At 39.0% G+C, this 25,201-nt stretch overlaps 1 protein-coding gene across 2 annotated transcripts; it reads right to left on the reverse strand.

The window, feature by feature from the left end:
- Window positions 1-227: 227 nt before the first annotated feature.
- On the reverse strand, window positions 228-24,919 carry LOC117300002. 2 transcript variants are annotated; one of them, XM_033783650.1, is made up of 18 exons: window positions 24,819-24,919; window positions 16,412-20,489; window positions 15,716-15,894; window positions 14,752-14,908; window positions 12,557-12,595; window positions 11,282-11,343; window positions 10,237-10,940; window positions 9,925-10,066; window positions 8,467-8,616; window positions 7,397-7,476; window positions 6,754-6,883; window positions 5,752-5,898; window positions 5,421-5,480; window positions 4,576-4,696; window positions 3,521-3,665; window positions 3,219-3,365; window positions 1,610-1,703; window positions 228-1,173 (listed from the first exon to the last, which is right to left on the reverse strand). In XM_033783650.1, the coding sequence occupies exons 2-18, from the start codon at window positions 19,929-19,931 to the stop codon at window positions 1,129-1,131; spliced, it is 5,922 nt and encodes a 1,973-aa protein (XP_033639541.1). In that variant the 5' UTR covers window positions 19,932-20,489; window positions 24,819-24,919; the 3' UTR covers window positions 228-1,128. The 2 variants fall into 2 exon arrangements, with proteins under 2 accessions (XP_033639541.1, XP_033639550.1); XM_033783659.1 differs by lacking the exon at window positions 12,557-12,595.
- Window positions 24,920-25,201: the final 282 nt, after the last annotated feature.

Below are 25,201 nucleotides of genomic sequence, written 5' to 3' on the forward strand. Positions count from 1 at the left end.
CCATGGTTTTACCGATGACCCTTTCTCCAGAGCAGGGGTCATGACCCCTTCTCCAGAGCAGGGGTGGCTATTCCCGAGTATGCCCGTTTGCCAGGGAAAGATCAGGGGTAAAGCGATCCAAGTGTAAAAGGGCTGCCCATAAATATTCCCCAGGATTGACTCAATTTAATAGTGTGGTGTGAAAAGGGTTATAGATCCCAGCAGTCTCCAAAAACAATTCTGCCTGCTTTTTTTTTTTTTGCTTTTTTTTTTGGGGGGGGGGGACACACCAAATCACACATGACATAAGATGTGTTATTTTTTAAATTATCCCAAGTCCAATGCCTACACGGAGCTGTTTTTATCTTGATTTCCCTATGCAAGAAGTTTGAGTTGCTGAACTTTTACTAAAGCCATCATTCAAATAGCCCAAGAAAAAGTTGTTCCACTGAACCTTTATCACCGGGTTTGATATAGTACTGTCTACGTAGTACACAGGTGTATTTGACCTCAGAATAAAGTTTACGCCAAAACAGTCTAGAGCCTCAACAGCTGTAAATGTTTCTTTGTACCAGAAAATACTATGGATGGCAGATCTCTGAATACAATCTTGCATGGGCTTTTCAAACACTGTGTGTATATATTACGTTTTTTCCAGTTGCTAATACTGTTTTCTATCTCCGAAAAAAATTTCTAACAAGATTCGAACTGGAAGGACATGCACTGTAGAACAGACTATAAGTTGAGTACAGTTTGATGAGTACCAGTATCAACAATACAGTATAGTCCTTTAAAGTCAGTTAAAGTCAGTTTAAGGTAAGAGCTACAATTTAATGAGTTGAGGAACAGAATACAACTACTCAGGTTCGAGTAGCCAATTCTACAGAATTACAAAAGAGAATACACAGTAACTTAAGCTGGGTCATAGTGTTGGGGCATGCCCAACTATTGTTGGAATATATCATGTACCCTACAATAAAACCAATGCTTAAACTATTTTTCTCTTGCAAAACACTTGCTTTACATACTTCAACCTGGCTTTTTTTTCTCGTCAGCCCCCTCCTGTGGAAACTGTCCAGATCTCGTCTAGGCACTTATTTGACTTTACCTAACCTTGGACTGGAAGCTCTCAGTGACGACTGGATGGGATCAGCTCTTAGTACTCGAGCTTGCCTTTGCTGCTAATTTTGCTTTCTGCAAATACACAAAGCAACAACACATTTAATTGACACTGTGTTTAAGTTTACCTTTGGTGTTTTGAACTGTTTGATTGTTTTCATCCTATATCATTGTCCATAAAACTGTCATGTGAAAATGACAGAAGGGTCTGTTTTTGAGATATCATAAAAAATCCTGCAAATATGTCTGCATGGGAAGAATAACCCCCGATAGGAATAAACAATCTGAGAAACGTTTCCGACAGTAACTCTTCCCAGATTCGAGTTTGGAGGCACAAAAACTGATATCTTTTTCAATAACCATATTACTCCAAAGTGAAATGATTCTCAAAATGATTCTCGAAAGCTGCTGCAGGCTTCTAAAAACAAGTTTTTATTGCCATTAATTTTTAAAATAATTACCAAATGTATACAATCCCTTTCAGTACAAATTAAATAAAATCCCCTCTTACCAAGCCCCCAGCTTTCTTGGTACTCTTCTTAATGATGACTGAGCTTCTCTTCTCTTCTTGTTTTTGCTTCACTTTTTCTTGAGCCTCACGAAGTCTGAGGAAGTCAAGAGTTAAAAGAAAGTGTTAAAAAACATAAACACAACAAAATCCTAAGTTCTTCATGCAAATTGTATTGCTATCTATCTTACTTAACAACACCTATTAGGTATTCATTAAATATTTTAAAGTCATACTAGCTATTAAATTTTGGTTTAAAATGACAATGTAATCAATAACTTAAGATTCAGAGCTACTGTGCAAGTTGAGTTGAAAAGAAATCAGGGCAGGTAAAGTAATATAAACTTATAAAGAATACTTTACGTTATTATAACATTTCATCTTAAATTATAATGCAGCAATATAAAAGAATATACTTTAGAGTCAAATACACATTAAAGTCAAATATGTGAACCACAAAGAAGAAACAAGAGAGTTTTAAAGAGTAATTTACAGGAAGGAGGATGGGAAGGGAAAAAAAAAAAAAAAAAAAACGGTTAGACACAAGCTGTTTATAATGTTCATAGAAAATACAGTGCAACTGATAAAATCACAACCAAATCAAGACATCAAATCAACAAGATCATCAAATCAAATCAATTAAACAAATCAATCCTGCACAGACTGAACTCAATCTCAATATATAATAATAATACCACATTTAGTAAACACATCTCACGATAAATATGCACTACAGAGCATTACAATAAAATATAATCATGAAAAATCAGCACAATAGAGTAAAAACAAAATACAAGTAAGGACAGCAATGTATCACACAAAAGTACAAATCAAGAACAAAATTGCAAAATTTCACACAAATACATAGATACATTGTTATGCATGTAGAAAAAGCACAGATAAAGTATAATTCAAACACTGTCCAAGGCAATGTGGATATGCAAAAAAGACACACACCTTCAAGCTGTTATACCATACAATATTCCCCATGCTATAACTGGGCACCTCTTGCCAAAGCTCAAAACTGGGGACATTTGCGTATCAAATAGATGAGAATAAGAGCTTTCACTTAAGGGCCTTGCACAATGCTGCATGCACCTCCAAACAATGCATTTACCATTTCTGCCTCCTGGGAGTCAATTCCTTTCTGCACATTTTGACTCCCTCATTGACCCCCAAAATGGCAGACAAGATGGGTGTCTGTAGGTACGTTGCATATTATGCACGTATTTCTCAATAAATAGTACGTTTAAAGCACCATACCGCATTGATATCAAAAAAGATGTTTTGATTCTCTTTACTTTCAATGACAGTTTATGTTTTTTAAAAGAGCCTGATTTTGGCACTGGGCATATTTCCCGCAAAAATGTGCCAAGATCCAAAGGTTTTGTATACAACTTTTACAACACAGGAAAGGACAACTTGCATTGGCCGACATCATTGATGAAACGTGTACGCATGAAAGGCGGCTACCATTGGCTGAGAGTCATGCACAGCCTGTACACGAGTGCACTTTTCCTTTGTTTTACATCAAAGATAAAACCGATGACGCTTTGTGTAATCCATCTATAGACCTCAAATGAAGGCAACATCAAATGACCTGAGAACTTACCTTTTCTTGGCAATGCCATGTTGTTCTTTCTTCCAGAGATCTTTGAAGTCTCTGCATAAGGGAGCCCAGAGACTGAATAGATAATTAGGGGTGAGGTCTTCGTTACTCTTAGGGTTGACGCAGTAAGACGACGAGAGATGGTCAAACCTGTGTGGGTCAGAATCAAAGAATGGCAACTTTAAGATCTTGAAAAATGCTAAGAGTGAAAAGGGCTCAAGTTATTAGAAAATCCAGAGACACTGTTTTTGCACTAACACAACAACATTTTTTAACTGGAGGAAGTTTGCTTAAATAAGACTCACTTGGCAACCGTCGTATGAAGTTTCTCTTCTGTTATAGTGATATCTTCCTTGGCCTGATCCAAGAAAGCGTCCATGTTGTCCTTGAAGGGCTGAAGATGTTCATCGGCAGAGCTCTTTAAGACTTTGGCAACTTTGCCTTCACAACCTTAGGAGTATTGGGAGAAAAGATTCATAAGTTAAAGTTGGATCAAGGATGAGAATAAGAAGCAGCAGGCTGAATGAAGATTTGCCAATGATACAAACTCATATTGAAACATTAAGATTATAAATTGGAAAGAAATAAAGACAGTAGATGATAAATGATACAAACAAATTGCTGTTTAAGACTTTGACAACTTTGCCTTCACAAGTTATGGGAGAAAAGATTCATACATTCAGTTAATTACATAAGATATTGAACATGTTGAAGAGAATAAGAAGCGGCAGGCTGAATGAAAATTTTCCAATATGACCATACTCATTCAAACACTACTTTTAAGAATTAACAAATGGAAAGAAATAAAGTAGAGAATAATGTGTACAAAAAGATTAAAAGATTGGAAATTTTCAGCAATATGAGTCATTAAAAACAAGTCACACAAATTTTGAAGTGACAAGGGTCAAAGAGAACCGAAAATTAACCAAAACTAGACACCAAGAAGGCTTGTGGACAAGTCGTTAAATGTTTTCATGATGATAGCATTCCGCTCTATCTGCGGTTCTTGCGACACTGGCGATGTTCTCAAGTGACCGCCGGCCCCCCCGCGAGACTAAAATGGGGGGTAGTTGGCAGCCTCGTACGAGAGGAGTGGTCTTACGAAAGCAGTCTTTGATCCTGGAGAGCTAATTGTTATTATGCTATCACGACCCCCACTCGGCTATCACCACGACAAAACATTAATGACTGGTCCACAAGTTTAGACACCAAGCTGTATGATGTCTCAAATATAGGTTTAAGGAATGATTTAAGGCAAAGGAAGTAAAGGGAGAAGGTATAGAAAGAGAGAGATAAAATCATGTGAACTAAACAGAAGGAAAGTTTCAGCTGATCCAAATAGCTTTTGAGATCCAAATACCTTTGAGATCTCTCTTGATTTTGTTGAGATCTTTTGTAAGATCTTCAAACTTCACCAGTGCAGCTTGGTTGACCTTTGTTGGTTCTGGTAGGGGGAACACCGCCTCCTCTGTCCCAGCATGCTAGAAGTATAAAAAAAAAATATTAATAACAACTTACAGGATGCACTTACAATAATGGTTGGCATTTTCAAAATGTAATAATACACAAATCTCTGAACATTGGCTGTCTTGCAGATTGTTTCTATTTTTGGCATTTGCCCGTTTTACACTTCAAATTTTGTGGGTCAACTTCTAATAATAATAAAGGTATAGACTTTTCACAAACATTGAAGTTACAAATACAAATCCAAATAAGAAAAAGAAAGTTTTAAAAGCATTCATCACAATGGCTTGCTACCTTATAAGTAGCATAAGTATATTACAGTGCTTTATCAAACCCAAGGGGCGTATCAAGTCGCTACTAATTTTGTTTACAGTAATGGAAAGTTATGTTTGAATCGTAAGACCCTTTTATTTAGTACCTTGGAATGAATTACAAGTTGATGCAGTGCAACTTGCAGCCAAGCATGATGGAAAACAGAGAAGCAGAACCTGTTTTTCCTAACAAACGGGTACTTGTTTTTTCTTTACGTGCATTACAAAACACATTAAACCTACAGTTTATTGCCCCATCCTAAGGACAAAGACATTTTGTTTGAAGTGTTTAACAACACCAGACTTCCGAGTCCAATGCACCAGACCGCTTAGCCACGACATCTCCCTATAGGCAACAGCAATTATGAATTTTCACGAAATAGGTCTATTGAGGAACACAACAGACAGAAAGTGATAATTTCTTGCGTACCTCATCAATTTTATCCACATAGTAGGAGACGATGTACTGAAGTAGAGAGATCTTGTTATCCTGCAAAGTAAGTATTTAAAAGATGGATTATTACACAGCATATTGCTACCCATTATATTTACATGTACAATAAAAAAATGCCTCTAAAAAAAACCCTGACCCGGCACCACCCCTGCTCCTAAGGTAAAACTCTGTAATCTTGAAACATGACACAGTGTGAAAGTGCACCAGGGTCACCGTAAAGTAAAAAAAGACACAGGCCTTCCCAGGGCTGTATTCCAAAGGGATAAAGAGATACAGTAGGAAAAGGACTTAAGTAAGCATTTAGTACCTGGCTCTTGACGTCTTTAAGCTTAGCAAGAATATCCAGACCGAAGCCATCAGCCTGGCCCCTGGTCCGATTCCCTCCATTCATGTAGTTACCAAATGCAAGAATCAGACCTAGAACCTTCTTCACTCCCTTGCTGGTCAATAGAACCTACATTGACAAAAATACTATAAAGTTAATCAAAATACAGCCACTTTTGTCACTTTCTTGTCTTATGCATTGTTGATTATTCATACTTGTTGTAACTTGACAAAAGAAATGGGCCAGACTATTTGAAGAGAAGGTATACATTTGGTAATCACCCTTAAAATGAATTGGTTAGAAGCCTACAGCAGCTTTCGATAGTATAAAGCATTTTGATAAACACCTTTCACCTCGAAGTAATGTGCTAATGTAAAAAGACATCAATTTTTATGCCTCAAAAGTTAAATCTGCGAAGCATTACAGTCAGTAATATATTTGTGGAAGAAGCTACAAGGAAGATCAGAAGGAAAGATTAGTAACAACATTTCAAATAACCTTCAACACATCAAAGAACATCAGCGTATCAAGCAAACTGTAATCATCATTTTGTCACATACAATATTAGTTATGATTTTAGGTTGTATAAATTTTACAATCAGTACAATGAACTCAACCAATATGTGTAAAAGGTAAGAATATCTCTGCAAGAGTGAAATGAAATGCTTAGAACAGAAATTATATGAAGACAGCAAAATATGACATTAAAAAGGGCCAAAATTAAAAACTGCAAAAACAGAACATAATAAAATAATAATGACAATTTTAAAAAGCCACTTCAACTCTTAGAAGAAAGAGGCAAGTAATGCAATTTGTAGCGTATTTTGAAATGTGACAACTTCCAACTGTGACAACCACGACAAATGTAACTAAAGTATTCATACATTGTTATGTAAAAATATGTTTGTGCACAACCAAAGGACATCGTTTGCCAATAAAGTACAAGGCGAATATAAAGATAATTTGTTCTTGTCTGTTACATACCTCACACACAAATTGAACATTGCCGAGCTTGGTTCTCAACGACGTCAGGTTTTCTTTGAATGAAGCCTGGAAGGTCATGCAGTAAACTCTCTCAGCAAAGTTCGGTATCTGGGAGAGCTCATACAGAAATCTGGGGTGTGACATTGAATAGATATATTCAAATGAGTTTTGTAAGAAATATAATTGTTAAAAATGTGTACTCAATCCCTTGCATATATGACGTCACAAGGTCAGACAGTCACCTTACCGAGTTCAGTAAAGAGCTATTGTTTGTTGAGAGTTGAAGGACAGGTATATGTGTGGAACAAGACAAGTTAATTTAATGGAGCTTTTTAACAAACCTCTCAAAAGTGTGTTTCCTTTCACGCCAAGATGCATTTCTAATTAATCTATACGGCAGGCATGCAACTGCATACTAAGAGAAAATCTCCAGGGCTCGATTTCAAAAAGAGCTTAGATTGATCTTAAATACAAATCTATCTTAGTTGCTAAGCAAAGGGTGGTGCCACAATACAAATCACTATTGTAATTTTGCCGTCTTAAGATGAATCTTAGTGCTTTGTGAAATCAACCCCAGGCACAGGAACACTTTGTAGTGTCTTTTTCAATCTTCAATGATCAGCTGGAAAAGTGTTGAACTTACTGTTCTGGTTTGTCCAGGGGTTCGTCCGATTCTTTGGCCAAATGGGCTTTGATGGTCTTCAACTCATCATCTTGATGTCTCTACACACAAAGTTACAAAAGAAAACAAAATTAGGCTAACAATAGCACTATCACTTGGGTTTCTCATGTTCAACCATCCAAGGCATACATGTAGATATGCAAACAATTTCTACAAAAAGAAACATGAAATATTATACACATTATAGACAGGCATGATTCAGTCAATACAGTATGTCTATTCCCCCCCGAGGGACTGTGAGTGACCAGAAGAGGGAATTAGGTCCCTCTTCTGGTCACTCAGAAGCCAGAGGGGGAATAAAGACATACTGTAGTGACTGAATCATGCCAGTCCATTTGTGATTTATAACACACCTCCATCAAAAATATAAAATAAGAAAAGAAACCTTTTCTTGTGGGCAATGTAACCAGTCAAAAATGTTTAAGTCTATTGCCCGCTTTGGGGACTATTTCCCGCAAAACATACATGCGCGTCTAGTTCACAGAGGCACAAATCTCTAGACTATGACCATGTTGCAGCCAACCAAAATAAAGAACTAGCAAGAGCTGTGTTCTAACTGAATCAATGCTTTACATCAGACCCCTTGCATGTGAAGCACAAACAGCGCCCTCAAGGTCAATGAAGGGGTCTATTAATATCAAACTCAAATATTTGTAAATGAATGAGTAGATCGATGAGTCTGTAAGTCATTGCTGGATAAGAAAAGCGTTGTCTTTCCCTTTTTGGTTTTATGTTGAAGATTTGAATAGCATTTCAATGCTCAAAACATTATCATGTCCTTTTCCAGAGTTACAGAATATGGTTTGATTTATAAATAAGTAGTAAACTTGCATGTACAACCATGTATTAAACCTCTTTTGAGCCTCTGAAAAGAGTTGGTTATGCTCGTCTTCAGGAGAAAAACACCTGCCAGTTTACTATTTATTCATAATTAATACTTTATATTATTCACACCATGCAAAGCTTCAAACATCACTTGGTTTGATTGATGTTGAGCTGTGCAAAGCAACGAGAGAGTTACTAAAACTTACGATTTCATAAAGAGATTCCAAGTTTTCCAAATCTAAGACGGTTGTTTCCATATTGAGGACAGACTGACTGATATCAGACATCTCCACATGAAGACTCGACATGAAGATCCCGACGGCTTGAGAACGCTTACTGTCTAGTAACTTCACACCCTGAATGCGAGAGGTAGAGAAAGTTTAACTTCTTAGTTTTTAGGTGTTGAACCACAAGTGAAATTGACTGGGTAAGTTTTAAATGATTCAGGGTTTAACAGTGAAAAATTTACTAAAGCGGAGTTTTAACCAACGACCTCCGGATTAACGTGCCGGCACTCCACCGCTAAACTATCTAGCCCTATGTTGGCAGTTTCCCTGTTTTTGTCAGCACCTTTGTTCAAGGGTGCCAGACAACCCCAAATCAATTCTTATGTTTTAATGAAATTCAGACTTAAATTTTATCTTGACCATTTGAACTGATCAGAATTCATGGGTAAGTTTGGATTAATTCTGTTTGATTAAAGGAAAGGTGAGTTTGGCCATCACTTTTGGCCAATAACAATTTTTGGTTACAAGCCTACAGCAGCTTTTGATAGAATAATTAATTAATGAAATGTCTCTGCTGATAGCTTGTAACCATCGTAAAAAAGATGAATGACAATCAAAACTTTTGGTTAAAAGCCTAAAGAATTATTTAATTTCGAAGTTATGTGGTTACGCAAAAAAAATATAAATTTCTATGCACAAAAATTTGAGAAGTGTTACTGTCAGTAATGCTTCTCAGATTGTGTATTCGTTTAGGGAATATTTCAGCGTGAACATATTCAATCCGGATTTCTCAAAAACGCAACCATTATAAACTTTTATATAGGGTTAAAACAACCGAACGCTTCCAAAAACCCAAGGTATATGTTGTCTTTAAAGCCATTGGACACTCTCGGTACAGAAAAAAAAAAATAGTTCACAGATTAACAAATAACTTATAGGGTTTACAGAAGGTAATGGTGAAAGACTTCTCTTGAAATATTATTCCATGAAATGCTTTACTTTTTGAGAAAACATTAAAACAATATCAATTCTCGATATCGAGAGTTACGGATTTATTTTAAACACATGTCATGACACGGCAAAATGTGCGGAAACAAGGGTGGGTTTTCCCGTTATTTTCTCCCGACTTTGATGACCAATTGAGCCTAAATTTTCACATGTTTGTTATTTAGTATAGAAGTTGTGATACACGAAGTGTGGGCCTTGGACAATACTGTTTACCGAAAGTGTCCAATGGCTTTAAGGACTGTTCTGGTGAACTGGGCCCAATTTCAAGGAGCACCTTAATAACAGTTTTCTGCTAAGCATAGCAGGAGACCAGTCACAAATGGTTCAAGGAAGGTAATGAAGCAGTCACAAGAAGTGCACACTGCATGGTGTTCGGACTGGTGACCCATCAACAGCTATACCAAACAGGAGAATAACTTCAGGCAGTACCTTTTTTGCTTTTGGTTTGATGAAGGAGTCTACCAATGGCTTCTTCTTCTGCATCATCTTCTTGCAGAACAGTTCTTCAAGCTCCTCAGATGGGATGGGAAGATCTTCTAGTTGACCCCATAGAGTGTTCACAGTGTCCACACTAACAAAAGGGGAACAAAAATAAATCATACCATTTCTTTTCATTTCATTTTATTTACTCTGGTTACAAGGACTCTCAGAACTTCCTATCCACTTATAAAAAATGACAAATTCCCTTTCCAATCTGGAATTTTTGTTTTGCATGTTCAATTTAAACTTCTTAAAGCTCACCTTTGTTTCTGGGCATTGGAAGGTAATTTATGCAGCTGCAGCCTGCTCCAGTATAATGGCTTCATTTGCACTGTTGGTTCTATCATCAGCTTAGCGGGTCCCTTTGGCGTGACTGGGGTGCTGGAAGCTAACGGGGAAACAGATCCTCCAGGGGGAATAATTAAACTGCCTGGTGGTGGAGGAGGAGGAGGGGGTCCACCACCCGGTGGTGGTAATGGTGGTGGTAGGGGTGGCCCTCCACCCGGTACCCCTGGGGGTGGGGGTGGAGGTGGGGGTATACTGCCTGGGAGTGGTGGTGGCTGTGGTATTGCTGAGGGCGGAGGGGGAGGGGGTGGCGGTGGCTGTGGGACACCTCTGGGTATCCCAGGCACTCCGTCAAGGTTCGTAGGTGATTCATGAACATTCATAGAGTCCCCTACAGGCATTGGTGGGGGCGGGGGAGGGGTTGGTGCCCCTTTCTCCCCGTTTGATCCTTGGATGTCTTCAAAGAGTTCGATTTGCTTTTGAAGGCCAAGCCTGGTGCACGCCATCCAGTCTGTGTTAATACCAACGTCCACTGTTGGCCTTCTCTGCATGTCGCTGATTGAGTGAAGGGTCTCTCCTGCCATCCACTTGCTCTTGAGGGTAGAAACTTGGTCTTCTAGGTCACAGAGCTGGGCTGCTTGCTCCCCACGTAGCTCAAACATAGCCAGCTCGTGCTCCATCTGTGGTCATAAAAAATTATTTTAGTATTAAGGTAAACAAATATCTTAAAGTTTGTTGAGTTGATGATAAATTGCCGGTTTTTATTGCATACCTTTAACCATTTATTTTGCGCCACAGCGTGTAAGAGCAAACTTTTGCTTTTGAGGCTATAAAAAAACACATTTGGTTGAAGTCTAGTGTTAAATAGATTTTCTTGTGACATTGTCATTTATTATTGATAAGCACAAATTTCAACATATCAACTCAAGTTTTTAAAATCATACAAGAAAACCCCTGAATTTCCTACATGTAATCCAACTGTGGCAAAATATCACAAAACATTATCAAATAATATTCTTACCTCGATCTTCTCCAGGGCCAGGTTGTGCTCTTTCTTCAGTCCCATGACAAACTGTTGATGCTCTATGAAGCAACAACAAAAAGATCAACTTTAGGTTTATGATTCTAAACTGAGCTATCACAAGTTCCTGCTGAGAATATACATGTACATGTACTTGAGTAGCAACATTTCAAACACAACCTAAGACTGCAAAATATTACATATATACCGACTCTTATGGTAAACTGACAGAAGTTGATGAACCAATACACAGTGTATTTTATCAAGTGATATGATAAGGAAAATTTACTGTGGGAATTTGTGAACAATTTGGGGGTGAACTAATAGAAATTGACTGGAGAGGAACTTGAACCAGTGGCTTCCGGATTAACGGGCCGGGCTCTACCAACTGAGCTATCTAGTCCTGATGCTGACGGTCTTCCTATTTTGCCAATATCTTTGTTTGGCTTCCGACTGGCACCCTAAACAAATATTATGACAAAATAGGGATACCAACCCACAAAGGACTAGAAAGCAGAGTTGGTAGAGCACCAGCACATTAATCAGGAGGTCGTAGGGTTCAATCTACCACTCTAGTAAATTTTTCGTTGTTCCAACCAAAATTAAGTTGTATTTTGTTTTACGTACAAGTATGCACTATTTGTTATAAACAAATTTAATTTAAGTTTTGACACAGCTGAAATAAAGTTGGCATGACTAGCCAATTGACCCCTTTTACAACACAAAGCACACTCACACGTGCATATTCTGCCCTCGATTTCGAAAGTAAAAATGTATGCAAAGGAATCGGCACCCAAAATGGAATAACAGTGGACGCGCATTGTGAGAGGGTGCAAGGAGTCAATACTTAAAGCAAAGACCAAGAAAAGAACATTGCCTAAGAAAACAAAACTCCCAAGTACTTGGTTGTTAAATTGCCTACATCCATTAAAATTCTAAAAGCAGCAAACATGTACTGAAAAACAACTTTAAAAAATGATGAGTGAAATATTTGGCAATGGGGAAGGGAGTTTAAATGTCTTTTCAATTCAACAAATACTAGTATTTCCATACGCAAATCACAGAACAAACACATGCTGTAGTATAAGACAGCATCTCAACCATAAAGCACAGCGGCAAATTAAACCATCCAGCTGGAAGCAGCTTGTTTTCGAAAAAGAAAAAGGTAAATTTTGACCACTAAGTGCTTTGATATACAAGCCAACCGAAAGCAAACAAAAACTTCCTTTTTTTTGTGCTGTGCTTCACATGGACCGATGTAACAACAACACTCACTCAGAACAGACGGTAACATTTCCAGAATGTCCCATGGACCTATTTGTAGATGACGATTGGGCAAAGGTGAATGGCTTCATCAGCCAGAAATAGATACAAAACAAATGGTGTGTAATTCAGAGTCTCTCAGTCTGGGTCTCAGAATTCATCACTGCAATAACCTATCTTTCTGAAAGTTTCCAATACTCAGCGCATTGAGTACCTTATTTGGTAGATACGCGCGCTATATAAGACTTTGATATTATTATATTTAGAATACTGTGTATCGTCTTTGGATCTGAGGACTTTTTCATGGGGAACAAGGTCAAGTTTGGGCGTATGTATACTGTGTATAAGAAAAATATTTAAGACTTGAACTCATTCAAGATCAATTTCACTTCTGAAAGGTGTAACCAAATAGACAGGATACATTTTGCATCTGTAACGTTAACTGTGAGCTTCTTAAACAACATGAGAAAATTGTCAGCAATTTTGTCATTTAGCCTCTCAAGAAAGACTCTGCTAGGGTCAAAACGTCAGGCCATTAACTTTTTTTGTTTGCATAATTTCACCAGACAGAATTATGTAAAAAGCTAACATTACAAAGGTCATGCTGAAGGACGCTGCACATTTTGCAGAGTCCATCGTCTGCGTTCAGCCTGTACAATGCCCACGGCAATGAAATACCATCCAGGCATGTATTTAGCTGATCAATAACCATCTAGACTAGCGGCTAGCTCAGGGAGTGCATGGAACAACATGAATATTGATTAAGGGAGAAAAAAAACACATGGGGGGATCCCGACCAGGAATAATAAATCCAATTATGAAGACATCAATATTGCTCATGGACTGCTTCAAATAACCATGGTTTCATTGTTGTGTTTTAGTACTGCATTCATGACATTGAGGCACAGAAACTAAATCAGATTATTTCAATTATTTTTGCAGGTTTTGCGTGGTTTTTTTCTTTCAGCCAAAAAATAATCAATTCATAAAAACAAATACTGTCAACTCAATTGGCATGAGAAGGAAAAACCAATCCCTTCAAAACAAAAACTTAAGCTTTGGCATGTGATGATTTTCTTTTCTCAGTCATAGAAGTTTAGAAAACAGAAATCCGTTCTAAACTTTCATTATGACCTTTTATAGGAATCAGGAACAGTGAAAGTCATACATGTTTAGCACCACAAAGGCAAGACCATTCTCCTTCCAGCTTCTATTTCATGTAGTGAAATTGATTTATATGACTTAAGACAGCAACACCATGATATAGTTGATAAATGATGACATTTAAATTGAAAATGGACACTTTTGTTTTAATAGATGTTATTTTGCCGGTGTGGATTTTTTTTCACAGAACTTGGGAAAGTACTGAGCATTCAGAGCTTTTATACACATCAGTGTACGAGTAAAAACAAATTATAGACTCTCTTGTTTTGTTTAGCAGTGGGGCAGGCTGTCAATTCTGGCAATGACTTAGTTAAGAGATTAAAAAATCTATAAGGCAGAACATCAGGCCTTCATGATGTGCCATGACCCCTTTTATCATGTGTACTGTATCACAAAAACCTCTATTGGTTTAATGCGGCATTGTCTACAGACCTTCACATTTGCCGCTTGGTAAAGCTGTGCTGCACCCTCTCTATGTGTGATTTAATTGATTCACTGATTCAATTACAGTTGCATTCAAATGGGGCCCCCTCTCTCTCTACAGTATGGGATGTGGCATTGTGAAGTGTGCACTCAGAGTAAACAAGCTCCCATTAAAAACAACTCACAAATCTCATTATAAAGAGATGTTATTGTTATTGCATATGTTTTCTTCTTCATCACATTACAATGTACGCTGAAAAAGTACAGATACAGATGTAACTTACATACCATGTAGTTCAAGAAATTCAAGAAAAGATACGTTTAATTGTATTATAATGAATTTCTTATATCAATCTTCATTTATTCAGTTTCTGCTGCCATCCTGTACTCTGTTTATTTTCGGTTATTGCATTTTGTACCCTAGTACTGTCTGTCCACTGTTAAATGTTGTGTCTGTCAAAAAGGGAAAAAATCACAAGCATTGAGCTTCTTTCTTTCCCTACATACTGAAAGGAAGTATATTCTGTTAGTGTGAACAAAATGTAAAGAGAGGTAATTGGAACAAGAACATTTTTTTTTTAAAAGAGGAACAAATTCTGTGTATATGAAGTTTTACCCACCTGCTTCTGTGTACTTGAGTCCGTGATGAGCTTCTCCTTCCTCTGGTTTGGGCGGGGGCCAGATGGGCTCCAGCTTACCCGGAGAGGTTGAAACGGGTGCCCCATTAGAGTAGGTCTGAGGGTAAGAGTGCTGGGCCCAGCAATACATGGCATCCATCTAGAGAGGTGAGATTTATTAAAACATCCAAACATGAAAAATAGAATTTGCTGTTGCACAAATGTTTGCGCATGAAACAAAAACAGCTATCGCCCAATGATTTGCCTTCTTTGGCCTCAGTGAGGACTTTTGTTAGTGTGACATCATATGCAAGGGGTCTATAGGCTGCAGGACTAATACTTCATGGAGGCAACGAAGGCAATTGCTTCCATGCCCCCTGGTCAATGCCTTGGTGCCCTTGAAATTCTCCAGTAGAAATTTACAGTTTCCTCTTAGGGTGCCCTTTACCAAGGAAAAAACGCCTTAGTGCTCTTGCCCTTTCAAAAACTAAACATTCAGGCCTGTCAGGGGTTGACCCAATAAACGCATTTCACTGTACAAATAATTGGTGTGTTTTTTTACAAGTGACAATAAAACATTATTATTATTACTAGTGGGAAAGCCATGCTACGTGCGAGTCCCGCTAGCGTTTCGAGCTGTTTCGATTTCACAAAGCACTAAGATTGATCTTAACTTTGTATCAATCTTAATTGCTAAGCAAAGAGTGACGTCACAATCCCAATTACCCTGTCCTTGTTTGTACTCCGTTTCGTTCATTATTTTACCGTTCAGTTTTTTTTTTTTCCTGTCCAGTATCATTTATTAATCCCTTTTCTGTTTTCTTTTCCCTGTCTCAGCCCTAGGAGTAGGTGGCATAGGCCTCTGGACAAAAGTAATTGTAGCCCACACCTTGAAGTGGCCTTCAGGCCTTGTGTGTCTGGCGACTTGCATAAAAATAATAAAAATATTATTTCTATGAAGTATTACCTTGAATTTGTCGGTGCCTGTCTTGGCCTCAAGGGGTTGGATGACACCAATGTCCAGCAAGCTACTACAGAGAAGCAGAGTTGATGAACGGACATCAGAAGAAGGAGACATGACTGATGGCTGATCTTCAGTCTTCTCCTCTACTGTCGTTGAGCAAAGCCAATCTACCAATCTACGACCTAATAACAGTCATTAGAACAAAGAAATGCTTCAATAATCACCACAAGGTCATTCGGCAATTAGATACGACTATTAGATATCAAAAATAGGAAAATTATTAATTTACTTTCAGACCTTGAACTCTTGAAGGGGAGCAGCATTTTTCCTCTGGTAAGAGGCACTCCATGAGGAAAATGTAAATTTATATTTGAACTTTGCAAAGGGCACTCCAGCAAAAGCACAGGGCACCCATCAATTGCTGTGGGTGCCGTGGGTTATTTTCGAGGCCTGTGTGAGTATTAATAACCTCTACCGGTTGCTCCTTCTTAGCAATTCAAATGATTTCACAAAGAGGTATGTGAAAGACTAATCTTAAGATGTGTATCAAAGCACAGTGTGATGTCATAATACAGATCACTATTGCAATTTGTCAAATTTTAGTTTAAAAAATGTATGCAAGAAAATATTAATACTAGTAGGTAGCAGTTGGTAACAGAGGGTAAAATGTAGAGATTTTTTTGTACATAGTAGGCCTACCTGTGAAATTGGCTTGATCTTTGAAATTAATCTTGAAGTCCAGTCTAGCCTGTCTCTCCTTGTCAGGGGTGATGTGCGACGTCCTCCATGGGGACAGAGCCTTGGGACTCTTCACCGGTGAGAGATTAGGTGAGAACAGGGGTGAGAGATCATGCAGCAGACGTCCGTCTGACCTGGTGCGTATAATCCTCTGTCGTGCTGGAAATCCAGGGGTAGATTTCGCTGAAAATGTGAATAAAGTCTCTGGTCTCTTAAGAGCTGATTGGGAGGATTCGGATAATGGAGGCTCGTCGAAATGTACCTTGGTCCGTTTCGCCTCGCTCTGTGGCTGCGGGACTGAATCCAAAGAAAGGTTGGCAGAAGAAACAGACTCTGTTTCGGTTCGTTCCATTTCGTTTTCTAACAGCTGATGTTCTAGGTGTTTAGACTCATCAAAGGAAGCGGATCTCGTCTTTAAAGGGGTTTGCCATTTCTCCGAGAAGGAGAAAAGGTGCGCCATCGGTGGGAGTTTCTTTATGAAGGCACCCCACTGTACCTTGGGTACCAAAGACTCTGTCGTTTCAGGAGTGTCGGGTGTCACCTCTTGCAGAGAGGCCTCTGCGATTTCTCGGTCCCCTGTGAATTTTTTTCTCTTCTCCCGTGTGAGAGATGCGAGCCTTCTTGCTCTTCTTTTGGGTGATCCGTTCTGAGATTCAGGAGACAAGGCTGGTTCTGCCTCTTGAAATGCACTCTCATTTTCAAGGGTGGATTCGTCTTCCTCTGAGAACTCTGTCTTATTTTGACCCGGACTCTCAAGATCGAGTGACCCCTTGATGGATTCCGCCATGTCTTGGCTGGAGGTATCGTCCAGATTATCCTTGCTGTCGTTCAGGTCTGAGCGACAGTCAAAGTACTCGCTGGGGCTTTCAGCACCAAAATGTAAATCCCTCAACTTCATGATGGACAGCGGCACCATCAGCTGACCGAGTTCCCCGCTGGACGTACTTGGGGTACTCGCGTTACTTCCTTTCATGTTCTCCAGGTCCGTCATGCTAACATTGGAAGAAAACTTCAATGGAGAATCTCCACCTTCCAACGTCTTAGTTTCTTCTGTTCCACTTGACTTGGAAGGAACGGGACTCTCGATGGAGCCTGGCATATTTTTACGTGCATAGACAAAGTCTGGATTGTACTTCACAAGAAAATGATGTTGGTTGATGTTTTCATCAGTGGCAGATTTGCCAAGTACGTTGGATTCTTCATTTGGATCCCCAACTGACACTTTCTCAAGGTCACTGAGTGCAAGAACTGGAAGACTGCACTTCCAGAAAGAAACTTGACTGAAAGATTCAGTTGGAAGAGATGATGCAGTAAGTTGCCCAGCTGTCTCTTGAACATCAGGACCCTCACTGGAAGTTTTACATGGTTGTTCTGTGGATATACATGTATGTGATGAAGTTTCTGCAGTCGCATTGTCCGTTCCTTCTTTGATGATAGGATAAGAGGACGAAGTCTCCAATAAAGTACACTCAGACGGCTCTATGGATTCTTCTATGTTTGAACCTTCCAAAGGATTTGTTTCAACGTCATCGGAAGTTTCAACAGTCTCATTTGCTGCGACTGAAGTATTCAAAGTAATTATGGACTGTTCATCATTCACTGCATCGGTGTCTACATGTACATGTTCCTCAGGTATCGCCAATGGGTTACTTTCATCTCCAAACTCACTTTCACTAATATTCCTTGATGACAAAACCACTCCTCCTGTTAAATCTTCGGTGATTGCTTCAGGGAGTTGCTTTGCTTGGTTTGGCTGCACTGCGGTTTTAAGTGAATCTGTCATTATACTTGCATTAATGTCTCCAGTGTCCAAATTAGGAGGCTGCGCCGTTTCCCCAGAGGGCATCACACTGTTTTTCTTCTCCAAATTGTTTGAGGAAATCTCGTTACCGGGAACACTAACATCTTGACTGCTGGAGGTTTCGTTTTGTTTGTCAGCCACAAATTTGCATAATTTTCCCTCCTCAGTTTTCTCTGCCTCCATTAAAGCTTCTCCGGCAACATCTTTTTCTGAGTCCCCAACATCTGAAGTTTGTAAAATTTGCTGGGTGGTTTTAGGGTTATTATTGCAGAAATTGTGATCGAGGAGTGCACCTGGCAGAAAAAGGGATGAATTTTCACCGTTGTCCTCAGAGTTTCCTTCTTGCGGTTTCTTATCTTTATTGACTTTCCTCCTCTCATCATCAACCACTGTCTCGTACAGTTGAAAAGTATCCTTTTCTTTGGAACTCATTATGTCCTCATTAACAGATTCATCTAAATTTAATACGGAAAGACTACTAGTGGATAGTAAAGGAGATGCAACATTACTGTCTACAACTGTGTCTGTCTGAGTTTCATGTCCGCTAGACTGCTCTGTCTGCTTCATTTCATTTCCATCACAACTGTCGGGGCATACAACCTTTCCATCGGTTTGTTTGCTTTCCTCACCGACAGTATTTCCCGCAGTAATGGATGGTGCATTGACTGCATCTTCAAGCAATCTTGCATGTGCAGCAATACCGATGTGACCTGAATATTCATGGGATGTTGAATCTGAGATGTTTTTCATTGCGGATGCCATTTCACTCACATTTGATTGCTCTCGCTCCTCTGTAGCCACGGCAGCATCGTTGACGAGTGGTTCCCTCGAATCACTCACTGCCTCGAGTGCTCTTTCAGTGACATTTGCAGCTGGGGAATCTTCCGCCATGGTTCTCCCATCAATTGTGTTTGTTTGGCCTGCATCGGGTGATCGTAAACTTTTGGATTGTTCCAGCTGTTTAACTTTTTCGTTTCCTATTGATGCCATCAGCTGACTGTTGTTCTCACTTGAATCACACACATAGTTTGAAGTTTCATGATTACCATGGGTGGGCGACCTACATCTCTGAGCATCAGAAGTGTCTGCTGCAGACTTAACCTCCGACCTGGTGCCCTCCAGGGGTGTTTTTCCAGCCGAGACAAGATTATTTAAATCTGGGTTTATGGATTGCTGGTGTGCATCTTTTGGGGTTTGTGTTGTTTCCATGTTCAACTGCTGTTGGCCCAGTTGCACACTCCTGGCGGCATCAGACTTTGGAGTTTCATGCGTGACCCATTTATTGCTATTGTGACCTACATGTGGATCAGTAATTACATTTTTAGCACTTCGCTCCAATTCTGGTTCCAATGATGTATTGAATTGTTTATTACTCGGCACACTTGTTAACTTGTCAAGGACATTTTCTTTAACTTCATCAACAACGTTCTGCTTTGCTTCTGTAGAGCAAGTCAATCTTGTTGAATCTTCATCAACAGAATGTACTTGGCCTTGTTTATCCACACTCGCTGATCTATTCTCCGAGCTGGGTTTATTCACACCTGTAGTTTCCTCATGGACAGATGCTCCAGACTGAGCATCTCCATTTGTGGAGCTTTCGTTATTTCCCATTTTTGTTGTTTTCGACAAAGTGGACTCATCTTCTTTAATTTCACAGACTTGCACATTTTCCTTAGACATCCTCTTTCACTCTGATGCTAGTAGTACACTCTGTACACCTGTACATTTCACACAGGTATGTAAATGTGTAGTCCACTCGCACTCGCTACTGACTCATACAGTTTTCCCCAACATCAATCAATCAGCATTGCCCGGGCGAATTTCTGACTGCTATTAAACGCTTCCAGAAATATTAGCAGGTATCGCTGCATATTTCACCACATCCTATCCACTGTTTCCGGGGCCGGTCTCCTTCAATCACAAATCAAAAATGCACTTGCCGTGGCCTTTCAGACGAGGCGCACTGCATATAATTTGTCTAGTAGTACAATAAAGCAAGTCCTATGTACAATACCTGTCCCAAATACACAGGGTAAATGACACACTCGCTGAAAAGGTGTGTTAAGTATTCGCGTCATGTGTCTGTTCTTGTTTACATACTCAGCCCACAGCTGATCAGCTTCCCGGTCCACATAGCTTAATTTCCTGTTACCGATTTCACCTTTTGTGAAGGCAGGTGGTTTTTGCCGTCAGCTTTTCCCGACCAGAGTGGGTAAGACATTGTCCATGCTCACAGGTCTGTGAATGTGAAGGAGAAAAAAAGAAACACAAATTTGATTTTGTTGCGTACAAACTTTAGTAAAAGGCTGTGCGTGCTTCCTTATTCATGTTTAAGTTCATGTAAACTAATTGACATGTCACTGTGCAAGCCAGTAGCTTTTAAAGTGTTGTTCACATAAAATATAGTATATTAAAAAAATGAGAGAAAAATCAAAGTACAAAATGTACTGCTGTACCCATGAAGTCAGGTGAGACTTAGCACTTAGCTTGCTATATAACCACCCAACACACCCATGCACACACCATCTACTTGACCTACCCTATGATTCCTACTACAGTAATTCACTGTGGATTCCTTCCGCTAATCCACTGGAATGCATAAATCCACTGAGAAAATCCCCTCTACTGTGTATCATTCATAATGGGACGATAAGTACGCACCAGTCACCTTGTGACTACAGACTGCATGGCATTCCTTCCATACACAATTGTATTGTGTGTGTGTACACAATATTTTTGCGGGGCATGTTGTATAATTTAATGTATTGTGGGAGTACTAGGTCTTTGTATTCTTTATAATAGCCTTGAGTATTTTGACACACTGAAAGAAATATTAACTGCGGATATGGAAAGAACATGTCAGACTACATTAACGTCAAGTTACCTTTCCCAACTTTGACTTGACATTGTATGTCACATGGTTGTGTATAATTTTATACTCTTGGGAAGTATGCTGTTAATAATCCCATTTGCAGTTCTTCAACCATAAATCTCAACATAAAAATTTAACATATATTTTGAAATTGTAAAACAAAATCATGACTTAATTGTATGTTTTGTGGTAAATTCATGAAGGAAAGATGTCATGGTTGAAGAAGCGCTACACTCTGTGCATTACCTATGTAGCAGGGAACGATTTTGTCTAGCAATTTTGCATAAGCAAGAAATTTAGACAGGACATATTTTGTGCACACCGAATGCTGATAATTGAGTAGCAAATAGCAATTGGAACATATTGTGTAGCATTTTGCTCTGTTATACAAGGGAAATCATTTACTGCCTAAGTACAAACATAGAGAATGTACTCAATTCAAAAAGAAATATAAATAATTTCCTTCCAAACTATGTCAAAAATATCAAATTATAAACCCTTGCAAGGTTACATGAAGAAGTAGACCGTCTGGCTCCTGCCCAAAGCAATATCTGTCATGACACAACCAAAACACAGTATGACAACAGAAACCCTCTCTATATTAAATCTGCCCATCATGCTTGGCTACTGTGGGAGAGACCTGTCAGTGTCACCAGAGTAGTGAAAGTGGTTCTCATAGCAGAATGACATCATCTCTTTTATTGACCAGGTTATTATTAGACACCATTGGAGGCAGGTCGGAGAGGCAGTCAAGCGTGATGGTTGTTATCTAGTGAGGCCGGGGTGCCGCCATAGATCAAATTGTATTTCTTTGACGTCACCCCCCTGTTTATGCTGTTAGTGTTAACAGACTTGGTATCAGTGATCAATGCCCTGGCTAGTGGTTAGCAGTACTACAACTAAGTGTGATATTTCTGATCAGGTTCTAAGTGCCCCTACATGTTTAACTGATTTCCATGCCTGCAAGTGTTACTTCAAAAAGGTGTATACCTGAATTTATCAAACAGTTCTTTTATTACGAAAACAGTCTAAGTCAACCACTTGTGAACATCCACATTTTATATTAAATATGTGAACATAAGTGCATGTATTATGTAACTAACAAACAGAATTTGGTATGGTACCTAATCACCATAGAAGTGAAATAACCAAAATGGGATGATAGAAAAATCAAATGGTCCTTGTAGTACATGTAGTAGTGACTCAAGTGTAAGGGTCCATATTCTGAACAATCTTTAAAATAACATTCTTGAAAGCCCCTGCATGAACCTTTTTCCAAAAGATGCAGTTTCCACTTTAAAGTCACAGATCTGTAAACACAATTATTTATTGTGAAAACTGACAGGCTCACATAATATGTAATTAGACTGAGAGAAAAATTTGTTGTGACTAATTGTTTTTTCAAGCCAATGTTGTCACTTTTGGTCAATACAGCAGTATCCTTGAGCCATACTTGTTCTTGAAATAACTTCTCTGACAGCAATCAAGCTAGTGTCCTGCTATTTATGTTACTCCAGGGGTCTGACTGTACAAATGGTGGGGGAGGAAAACCTTAAAATGGACAGCACATCCCTCTTGGTGCTTGATCAAGAGATAAATCCTTCAAAATGTTGTATTTTATTTCATTACAAACCCAACACCCTAAGCGAAAATAACAGGATGGTAACTGGGAAACAAGAAGAAATGTTTCTGTTTCTGAACCCAATCCACACAACACAAGGCTCCGGTCCAAGGTGGGATTTGAACAGGGGTCCACTGAGATGAAAGGCAAGGAAAGCAACCAGTGATAATTTCAATATTTGGACAATTCTTTGTCAATTAACATGCAGACAATGTATTTGTTTTTACATTCGCATCAGATTATCTTCTAAAAAAAGTAGGCCTAGTAATTGGCAAAACAAGAGCACTGAAAAGTGGCTTCTTTAAGAAAAATGCAAATGGCAATTGGAAACGTACTGTATTACTTTAATTAGTCATAAGTGCCCCCATATAATGGTACACACCCTTGTGTCCATAGATATTTACCCTAGTTTCACAGAGCCTGCCTTAAATTCTTAAAAGCAAGGCCATGTCATTTGTGGAAAGAATGCATTTAACCAACCATTTCTTCCTTCAGGAAACCACTAACAGGACACATGCATGCATTAAGACAAAACAATTTGCAAGCCCAGCAATAATGCATTTAACATTCAGGTGTCAGAAGACGAGCACTGCTTGGCCACTCAACATGTAACCAAAATAAACTGCTCCTAATCACAAATTAACATAATAGGGTAGCAGACAGTTAAATAATGTGCAGTCTGCTTAATACTGACGTCAAGCTGTACTGCACATGAATTCATCACTATAGGCAGTACCAGGAGGCAAGGTTTTGAAGCTGCATTTGAATTCATCACAGGTAGTAACAAGGCAAGCTTTGGAAGCTAAATTTTATGGGTAGATTTATTAGAAAGAGCTTGAATTGAACTGTTTTAACAGCTTTTTTTTATGAGTTTACATGTAAATACCAAAAAAGGAATCCACAAGAGAAATAAATGTACATTAAACCTACACAGGAAGTGCTTACATTTCAAAATTTATATTTTTGAATCAATAGAAAAAAAGTCTAGTACGTCCCAACATTAAATTTCAATGGAATGCAGTCACAGGAATTATGGGGGAAAAACACTTCACTTGGTACAATTTTACTCAAAATTTACTTATCACTTTTGTCAGTTCTGTTCAGTTCACTTTACAAACAGAGATTATAGAAATTTAAAGTTATATCCTAAAGGCAAAGAAAATAGCATTGAAGTGTTAATGGGCATGGGGGTGGGGTGGGGAGTGGGGTAAAGCGTGGGGTAACAACAAGTACAATAAAAATGGTGTAACTTTAAACTAGTGGAACTCTGAAATTAAATTTGATGTATTTGGAGAAAAACAATCAGTTATGAATGAAACAGTACCCATAAATAAATTTGAGCTGATGTCAAAAATAAATGTTAGAAAACACTTAACACACATTCAAATCATAGAGTAAGGACAGAGTTACTCTATGTTCAAACAACCAAACAGTCCTGGGGGGGGATGCTGTAAAAGGATTAAAATGTGTACAAAATGCCTAACAAAAACTTCTGAAAAACTGGAACTTGGAAGAAGACATAATAAAAGGTTTTAAAAGGAAAAAGAAATCATTCATGACAAAAGAAAGAATTGTTATTGAAGTGAAAACCAGGAATTTAAGTTTCCTTCCTCCATGTTTTTCATTAAAAAATCTACAGTCGATTCTCGGGTTTTGAATCTGCAACACATGGCCCAACAATACAAACATTGGAAAGCTGCCATACTTGTGCACTTTCCATTTCATAGTGGCGAGTGTTACCTGAACCATGGAGGATACTAAACATTACTTATATAGAAAAACAGAGAAACCCAGGAGTTGGGTGGTGCATTCAGGAGGAGGTAAAATAGAATGTACCTCGCGTTTCTTCAAAAAAAATGAATGGCACGCCGTGGTTGAGGAATTTAACACGGCGCTCGTCGTCCACTAACGACTGGAACAAGTCCACTCGGTCCGGTGTCTCCCCATCCCCAGTTCACAAAATGTGAAAGTGACAGCTACGCTACACTAGTTTGTTTTCCTACAAAAACCGGTCCTTTACAGATAACCATTACATTGTCAATGTCCGTTAGTTTTATGACAACAAATAACTCACCATAATAACTCATTTTCGGCCGTTGACTGCTTCTGTGGTTCGTTCGTTTCTCGGCGGGGTCCAAAATAATTAAATGCACGACGTTTTTATCGTCTGCTGCCGGTGGTCGGGCCGACTTCAGTTACCAACTCGACTCCGACCTCGGTTTGGCAGTGTTCCGGCCCAACCTTTTTTTTGGGGGGGGGGGGGGGGACTGGTTACAATTTGGACGGCCCAACTATAGCTGGGATACAGTGATATGTGTAAGCAACTAGTCTTCCGTACGGCCGTAAAGAGGGCGCTATCATCGACCGAACCGCTCTGACGATTTATTTAGGCGGTGTGTGCTCGTGTGTCGCGCGCGAGAGCGGTATTCAGGATATCCTGATGATAGCGCCCTCTTG

Source organism: Asterias rubens, chromosome 1 (genome assembly GCF_902459465.1).
Source record: "Asterias rubens chromosome 1, eAstRub1.3, whole genome shotgun sequence".
NCBI lineage: Eukaryota > Metazoa > Echinodermata > Asteroidea > Forcipulatida > Asteriidae > Asterias > Asterias rubens.